General features: G+C 30.9%; 2 protein-coding genes across 2 annotated transcripts; both read left to right on the forward strand.

Annotated features, from left to right (window-relative positions):
• Nucleotides 1-1,497: 1,497 nt before the first annotated feature.
• LOC149234885 (putative zinc transporter 8) lies at nt 1,498-2,031 on the forward strand. Its single transcript, XM_089368401.1, has one exon. It carries the CDS (start codon nt 1,498-1,500, stop codon nt 2,029-2,031), a length of 534 nt encoding a protein of 177 aa, XP_089224527.1.
• A 3,692-nt stretch (nt 2,032-5,723) lies between these two features.
• Nucleotides 5,724-8,751, forward strand: LOC149234886 (RING-H2 finger protein ATL78-like). The gene is made up of 2 exons (XM_089368402.1): nt 5,724-6,013; nt 8,646-8,751. Exons 1-2 carry the CDS (start codon nt 5,724-5,726, stop codon nt 8,749-8,751), a joined length of 396 nt encoding a protein of 131 aa, XP_089224528.1.
• Nucleotides 8,752-9,329: the final 578 nt, after the last annotated feature.

The raw sequence follows: 9,329 nt of genomic DNA on the forward strand, positions 1-9,329 counted from the left end.
ATGAGTGTCGTCCCAATAGTTTCTAAGCTTAAGCCAAGTGATTCCATCATATAATGTCAAGTTTGTTGATAAGGAAAATATAGTTGAAGGATTGGATTTTTATAGTTAACGTGAAAATTCTTTGGAATTGTTGATATAAGAAAGGAAGTTTGCTATTATTATCAAGATTTCTAATTTGGAGTCATGACCAAGTTGTAAGGCATTAAAAGATTATTATGGCTATGCAAAAATTATTTATCTTGGATATGATCACAATAGCTCTAACTATTCAATAAACCAATTTGTAAGGCATAAGAAGATTATTATGACTACGAAAAAAATATTTATTCTTGATGTGATCACAATAGTTCTAAGAATAACTCATTCAAGAGCTACTATGACTCATTTCTAGGTTGCTTGTCATGGTAGAGAATTTGGATGTTAATTACATTGTGTATTTTAGTTCTCAAGCAACAACTTGGACTTTTGCTTCTTTTTATTAGTTTAAAAAGCAAGTGTGCTTGTGGATGCATGGCTTCATTAGATATAAAATGATTTTATACATTGTTTATATATATTATTTATTACTCTTGAACTTAGAGTGACAATTATCATTAAAATTTGACAATATAATTATCTCTAAAATTGAAAATTTTCATTATTTAAATTATATTTTAAAATATATTTCTAAATTCAATATTTTAAATAAATTCTATAAAAATATAAAAATCTACTAATTTTTAACTTTTAACTAAATATATTATAAAAATATAAAAATCTAATAATTTTTAACTAAATATATTATAAAAATATAAACCGATAATTTTTTAAAATTATTTTTAAAAATATATTATAAATTTTCATGAAAATGAACGAGAGAGTTTATTATTATCAAAAGTGACGTTATGTTCCCTCGATGGGCAACAAAAGTGACGTTATGTTCCCCCGATGGACAACAAAACTCGCAGCGGGAGAGCAACAAAACATGTGGATGCCCACCAAATCTCATCACTAACCTAATAATACACTAATAACATGTACGACTCGAGGGATTCAAATACCTGTGTTGGCTCCGCAGTTTTCGACGCACGCAAGCGCATTAATCGTTGACGCTTAAAATAAATGAATGTACCGCAGAGATTGGCCACAGGATAACATCTAACTTAGTCAACGAAATATTCAAATACTTTTTTGAATCGCGCATGCGTCAAGTACATTAAACAAAAGAGAATGCGAAAATGTCAAATATGTGAAGTACATTAAACAAAAGAGAATGCCAATATGACGTCTGAGTAACGAATAAATCCTATGCTATTGGGCTGTATATGCTAATATACAGCCCCCCATATCCCATATTGCGCTGTATATGCTAATATATACATCCCCATAATCCATGCCAAAACAGACTTGAAGTTTGAATTCTGATAGGTTGGAGTTGAACAGACTTGAAGTTTGAATTCTGATATGTTGGAATTGAAGACTTCTGTAGCCCGGATTTGAAGACATTTTGCGTGAAGAATGGCATTTTCTTGGAACATGAAATATATCATAGCTGTTTCAGCAATAGCTTTATGTTACACTGTTTCTGTAGTGGCTGCGGGCGAGGACGGAGAAAATTGCATAAACAAACCTACAACTACTTTCCCCGTAGAGATGGGAGCAATTTTTATTATTAGTGTGGGGATTACAGTTGGTGTATGTTTGCCTCTCTTAGGCCGAACCATCACTTTTCTCAGGCCGGATAGAATGTCATTCTTTGTGATTAGGGCTTTTGGTGCAGGTCTTGTTCTTGTTGTTGGAGTACTTACCTCGGTGCAAGTTTTTCCTGGCGCCTTTGAGTCTCCTATCAGTGTATCCTTATCATGGCACAATTTCATACTGGTTGGGTTTGTAGCCATGTTCCCGGTTCTGTCTATACTTATCATGGATGCTCTGGCCACTGTTTCCTCTCATTTTACTCTCATTTTAAAAATCCGGAGAGACCGACTGAGGAGGGTAACTGACTTGCAGCTAGTGGTAAGGATTCAGCCGTCACGCCCACGGATCCAATAACCGTAGATAAACTTGAGCAGGTTTTGCCTCAGGATCGTTTCTCTGCTAAAATCTAATACTTAATGTATCGTTATGCTTTTATTAGTTTTTATCTATAGTTAAGTAACTGTGGATGTTACATGTGTTTAGTTGATCTTTTCGCTACCTCTGTCTTCAAGTGCGAGATGCGCAAAAGGGGAGCGCTTGATATCTGCGCATACATGGCTTCCTTTTTCTTGGTGGGGATGGGGCCTTCCTTTTTCTCCCTTTTTCGTGGTGGGGATGGGCCTTCCTTTTTCTTCAACAAATGGGCTTGAAATTACCATACCGTGGCTCTTTCAGTTGTTGTTTAAGCCATGGAGCTCTGTCATGCCTTTTGGTTTATTTAAATTTCGTGCACATGGTTTGGTTTATTTGGTTTTGAAATGATACTCAACAACCCTTCCAAACGCTTGGCAGACCTTATGTTCGCATATGTACACCCAAATTCAAAGGGCTTAATTGTAATATTTTGCGTACGCTTTGTTTTCCCTTTATTTACATGTTATATATGTAGTATTTCATTGAGTTCCAAATTCATCTAAAAGGAATGAATTCCATGGAAGTGATTGTGCCCTCCCATTTGATTCTATGTACAAAGACTAAAAAGGAAGAGTTTGCACTCATTGAATGAAACCATATGAAATAAACCAATCTATGACAATGGTTCCATGAAATTATACACAAATGATGAAAATAAGGCCCCAATCATAGCTAATGGATATCAATTAAGGTTGTAATTGTAGAAAATTGTGTAAGCCCAACTTGGTTTTAAGTTCGTATGAAATCACACCAAATTTAATGCCCAACCAAACATGTCTTATGATGTTGTCATAAACATGGATATTTGACTTACTAAATTTTTATTTGTATAAAGATCAAATAAATTTTGATGTGCACATTTATTTAGGAAACTTAAAATATATATATCATACTAGTGGATGACATTTATATCATAGTAGTGGATGACATTTCTAATAAACTTTTTTGTTATTTAATCAAAATAAGTACATGAGAATGTGATATGCTTTGGATTTTTCTTAGAATAAACTTATCAACTTTAAATTAGTACATTTCACCCAAAAAAAATTGAATTTTCTTACCTATTAAGATAGAGTAATTAAATGCCTAATAACATTAACCACTTGTACTTAAACTAATCCCTTAAATTATAAGAAAAATCATATTTATTCAGCGAAAGACTCATTATATAATTTGTCCCTTAAAAAAATACTTTAGATGAAAAAACATTGTTAGTTGTAATAAAAACATAAATAATTATACATATTTGATTAGTTTTAATTTAAAACATTATAAAACATTAATAATGACATTTTCATTGTGTTCATTTGGTTAGTTAATATTTCAATTTCACTCTTCAAGTAATAAATAAAATATTTTGAAGTATATGTTAAATAATATAATTTTATATAAAATAATTAAAATTTAAATAAAACTTCCATTTTTCTTATAAATATTTCAATATAGAACTTAAATAAACTATTTGAATATCCATATTGACTAATATATTTCAATATTATATATGTGTGTGTTAATGTTTACTTTAGTAAAATATTTTAATGCTCAAAAGGAAAAAGTAACTAAAAGTAAAATAATTTAGTTACTTTTTAAGAGGAAATTATGTAACTGGTTCCAATTTTAATATAAAATATTAATAATAATAAATTATTGCAAAATATAATTTAAACAATGAAAAATTACAAAGGACAAAAAACACTATAAATCTATTTTAATCATAGATTTATCAAGAATTAAAAGTAATTAAATCTCTTTTAATCATGAATTTATCACAAACTAAAAATAATCGAATCTCTTAATATGTATTTTTTTTTTAATTTACATTTTTTTTTTTTTTTACATACTATGGGACTTAAACCATAATTAAATAAATCTATACGAAAAACTCAATCTCTATTTTAAATATACCAAATATTTAACCATTCTTATTTCACTCAACTAAATCTCTATTTCAACTACTCCAAATATTTACTTATTATTATTGACCTTTACAAAACATTATTATTGACTTTTTACTTTTTATTCATGATTTTCCAAAGCAAGGTTTTAGCTTGTAAACCCAAATTAGTGTATGTCGGTTTGTGTGCAAGAGGGCATTAAGCCCCGCTACCAGATTCGTTTTTGGACAAATATGAGTGCTTTTTGTGTTTTTTTTGGTTACCTCGCACTTCCATAACGAAATAAAGACGTTAAAGTTGAAAATGCATATTAGGAGGGCAAGAGCTAACCAGTCTGCCATAGGGCATTTAATGCCTCTATGTTGACTCGTTCACATACATTTAATGCCTTCATATTGACTTGTTCACATACATAAGCACATACATATTGCATAGCCTGATTTGAAAGCCCATATGATGGTCATACATTTTCCGGAACACCTTCACGGCTCTCTCCTATTTCCCGGTAGCCCCGCATGCGAACCGAACTGGCGGACAAGAGAGGCCCCAGATTAATATTTATTCGTCCAGCTACAACCAGGCGATGTGCATTAATGCGATGGCGATGCTCTGAAATTCAAATTTTCAATCTAACTCCTGCGTCCAAGAAAATGCTCTCAAATTCAAATTTTCAGGTTTCACAGTAATAGGGAAATCAACTCATGGGGCGAAAATTTGTTTACCAGAGCTCAAAGGCCGATATTCACTTCTTGGTCAGGCATATTTCCAGGTTTCTCAAGGCTGCAAAGTAGGTCAAGCGGGTTGGATGAGCACCAGTTTACCTCCCTGTCTTTCTCAATCTTTGGTTGGACCCTCATGATATGTTATCTGATTTACAGAATGTACTCTCGAAGCAACAAGGAGTGCGAAAGGAAAATGCATGTTGGCCAGAGGCATCGTGTCTTCAAAGCTCGCTTTGGCCCATGGATTAAACAACAATGAATTCATGTTCATGGGATACCTTGTTGTGGGTCTTCAGAACTGCATGAAGACATCCCCATCGTGCCAGAGATCGTCGTCCTCCGACATTCTGAGCGCCTATTATTGGGATTCCAGGTCCAAAAGTTTGTTCTTATATGAGAAAACTGTTATTTTCAGGCTCTCGAAAATGAAGCCCTTCATCTTAGACGTGAAGAAGTTGCAGGACATGGCGCCCCAGAGTTTCTGTGGAGTGGAAGTTTATAATGATATTCTGATACGCTTCCTCAAGCGCCACCACGTATCTCGGGCAAGCCGAGGATTCAATGATCATCGAATTCAATTAGCATCGCGTGGAGAACAAATCACATACGAGGTTGAATGAAGAAGGGTGCGAGGAGGTTGAGCAGATGGCTTTCTTCCAGCACAACTGGATATTTGTTGCCATGTGAAGGTGGTTCGTTCACTATCAGTTAATAAATCTTTGGAGCAGAGCCTGAAAATTAAAAAATGTTGTCCATAACTAGGTCTCAAGAGATCATATCTAGTTATTATATCACCATGAATTTTCTAAACAATCGAATAGCTGATTCGAACAAGGATCTAGTTTATCTTGCATTGTTCTGCGGCGCCATATCTCTGGCGGGGCTGGGTTCAGTCCTTCCATGCGACAACATTTTGAGGTCATGGCATGATCATATGGACAACAGACGGACTAATACATGCATGGACGACAAATCCATAAAAGCGCTCCCTTGTCTCATTTAGGGAGAATTTATTATGCCACAACTTGCAGCAGTGTGTGTTATCTGCTTGACAGAATTCGTGGGAGGAGAAGATGTGAGATTGTTGCCGAGCTACAACCATGGCTTCCACATGGCATGTGTAGACAAATGGCTCCGTTCTCACTCTTCTTGCCCTACCTGTAGACATTGTCTTCATTCTGGCTCTAAAGATGGGGCAGACAACATTCAGCCCGCCAAATTATCTGTCCAGGAAGCGCAGACTCATCAGCCGAGAGCTTCTCAGGAGCCTGGATCTATCATCGACTTAGAGTTTGGGGTTAAACGGTAGTGGCTACACCAAATTGTGTCTATGTGATTTTTGGATGAATTTTAAATTATTTCTCCCATGTTATGGAAAGGCAAATTTTCATAAGTGTCCAAACAGTTTTATATTTATATTAATATGAAAACTTAGTCGTAGAAAGGAATTAATAAATTATGTAATGTAATTGATTCACTATGATAAAATTTAGTGAAGACCAGGTTCTAGCAGGGTTAATAACTTTATTATTCGGTAAAGTAATTAATTTATTTTTCTAAACTGTTTCATCTGTAAAATTTGGAACATTTTTGAATTGGGTTAATAACTTAACTTTATTACTAGGTAAAGTATTTAATTTATTTTTTTAAACTGTTTCATTTGTAAAATTTGGAATTTTTGAATTTCCAATTTATTAAAAATATAAATATATATTATATCATCATAATTATTTTTCAAAATTGTGCACATTGTAATTCAAAATTGAAAAACATCTCAAAAGAAAACTTTTCCTATTATTTGAAAAAATGTGGAACGTAAATCCAAAATCTCATAACATATGTGAATTATAAGTCAAAAATATGAAAGCCTAATTTCATCTTTAATATTTTTTTCATATATTTATAAATAGAAAACATATTTTTGAATTATTTATTTTTAAATTAAAATAAAAAAATAAACATAATTTTTATTTATTTGTTTTTAATTTAAAATACAAAAAATAATTATATAATTAAATATGAAAGATGTAGAATTCTTTTTATGTTTAATTTTAAATTAATATATATATTTTTAATAAAAATAATGATTCTTTAATTAAAAAACAAAATAAACTATAATAAAAAAACATAAACATAGATCCATGCATGGGTTAGTTTTAATAAAAATATTATAAAACACTTGTAATTTTATTGTCATCATGCTTGCTCTATTTGTTGTTGACATTATAATATGGTATGAATGAGATTAGTCAAGATATTTCACTCTTATTCTTAACCATAAATAAAAAATAATCAACATTTTTCTCTATATATATAATCTTTTAAAAATATTTCAATATAAAAAGTAATTTTATATGTATGTATATAGAAAAAGAATTGATATATGTGTATAAATAAAAAAATAATTTAATGTTTACTATATATATATAATTTGTTTGTTTAAGTTTGATAGGCCATTGTTTGGTCTCAACGGAGGTTAACCATCATCATCATATAAATAATCTTTTAAAAATATTTTAATATAAAAAGTAATTTTATATGTATATATAGAAAAAAAGGATTGATATATGTGTATAAATACAAAGATATTTTAATGTTTACTATATAAAATATTTTAATGTAAATAAAAAGTGGTTGAAAGTAAAAAAATGTTTATTTACTTAATACAAAGTTAATATGATGAATTTAATATTAATAAGAAAAATAACAACAATACTAACAAATTCAATGTAGATTATAAATATATTTTTTCAATATATAGGATCAATATGCTTATTTTAAAATATATTAATAAAAAGACAAATATTAATAAAACAACAAATTTAATGTAAAAAAATATTTTACAAATAAAATATTTTAATTCACACTTAAATATAATATTTCAATTTCAACCATTTATTAATTTATTATATATTGTTAAAAATAAAGTTTATATATATATATATATATATATTAATATTAAACAAACTAATAAATATTTCAATGCATAGGTTAAATATAATATTTAAATATGGTTAAACTAAAATCTGTTTACTAAATAAAGCAATAGTAAGAATATATTTTTGTGGGTAAAACATTTTAAGTGGTTTTATTTTTTTACATTTTGGACTATTTTCAAGTATAATTTTTTGATTAATTTTTAAATTAAATAAATATTTATTGAAATTACAAGTTTAAACTATTTAATTTACACAAGCCAAGTGTCTAAGAAAAAATCATAACATCAAATTCATTATACATTTAAAAATACAATTCAATATATATAGCAAGATTAAATTCTTTGAAATATAAATATTTTTTTCTAAATTTTACACCTTAAAAAAAATAAAATTTAATCCTTTCAATACTTAACAAATTATATTTAACATAAATCTATAAAATTTTGATATCTAAATTATCTACCAACTACACCACACACACTCTCTTTCTCTCTCTATATATATATTATAAAATAAACAAATAAAAATATATATATATATATATATATATATATATATATATATATATATTATAAAATAAACAAATAAAAATATATTAACTTACTTAAAATTTGCATTAATTCAACACTTCATCAGTATCATGTCAACTTTGCAATGTACTTAATCGGCATTAGAGACGAAATAATAGACTCCATTATATATAGAAAATCAAAGAAAAGATTTTTAAAGTTAAGCGGAAAGTGGAAAAATAGTAATTTAAAAGTATAGTAATTTTGAAAGACGAATTTCGATGTCTAATTGATGGCTAAAATATTTCCATATATATTATAATATTTTAATTATTTTTGTGAGAAGTTAAATAAGTTTTATTTGTATTTTTTAAATATTATAAAACTAGAGGGTATAATTTTTATAGATCTCTTTATTTATTAAGTAATTTTTAGGTTAGTTGGAAATTTCTTTTTATTTAACTATCTATATTCACATAACAATTATAGGTTGAGGGACACACTTGGACGGAGCGATGAAGGCGCAACGGTGAACAGGATGGGGTTAGGGTATCGTTTGGACCCTGCAGCCTTCTCAGTGCTGACGACAGTCTGATCACGTGGCTGCACCTCACCGCCCTCCCGTACACCAGCCCCGTTACTCACCTTCCGTCCCCATTTGCGCCGTTACGGTCTCTCCCTCCGTTTTTTCCGCTTAGGTTTTTATCCTTACCCACCTCCCCGACTTACCCTCAACTGTTACTCGGTCACTACAACGACAAGCGACCTTGGTTTTCTTAAGGCAGCTGGCGCGGGAATATAGAGACGGTTATGGAGGACCTAGTAGACTACTTGGAAGACCCACTAGCGGGTACCTCCATCTAGACATCTCCCCAGGTAAACCCGACAAGCAGCTACCATTACGAATGTGAATTCACTAACACCGTTGCCTCGCTTCCCTCAATCTCAGGGCCCTCGTGCTCGATGGCTACACTCTCAGAGGCCTCCCCCTCCATCCTAGATCTCACTGCACAACCTTTGTCTCCTTCTACCCTAAATTTCGTGGATCAAACCTTAGATCCCAGTCTGGGCATCTCCTCTGAGGGTATCTAACCTTTCCCTTCCTCCGCCGGCTCCCACGCCCTCTCAACAGCGACCATCAGCGATCTTGCTGCCTCTGATCCAAGGCATCCT

This window comes from Pinus tabuliformis, chromosome 8 (assembly GCF_031772625.1).
Source record: "Pinus tabuliformis cultivar Carrire ecotype Pingquan chromosome 8, CPIR1, whole genome shotgun sequence".
Lineage (NCBI taxonomy): Eukaryota > Viridiplantae > Streptophyta > Pinopsida > Pinales > Pinaceae > Pinus > Pinus tabuliformis.

Excerpts from the sequence above, each read along its gene's own strand:
- LOC149234885 (XM_089368401.1), top strand. The coding sequence starts at position 1,498 with ATGGCATTTTCTTGGAACATGAAATATATCATAGCTGTTTCAGCAATA.
- LOC149234886 (XM_089368402.1), top strand. The coding sequence starts at position 5,724 with ATGCCACAACTTGCAGCAGTGTGTGTTATCTGCTTGACAGAATTCGTG. Across the intron at positions 6,014-8,645 it reads TTAGAGTTTGGGGTTAAACG|GTTGAGGGACACACTTGGAC; the intron begins GTAGTGGCTACA and ends TAACAATTATAG.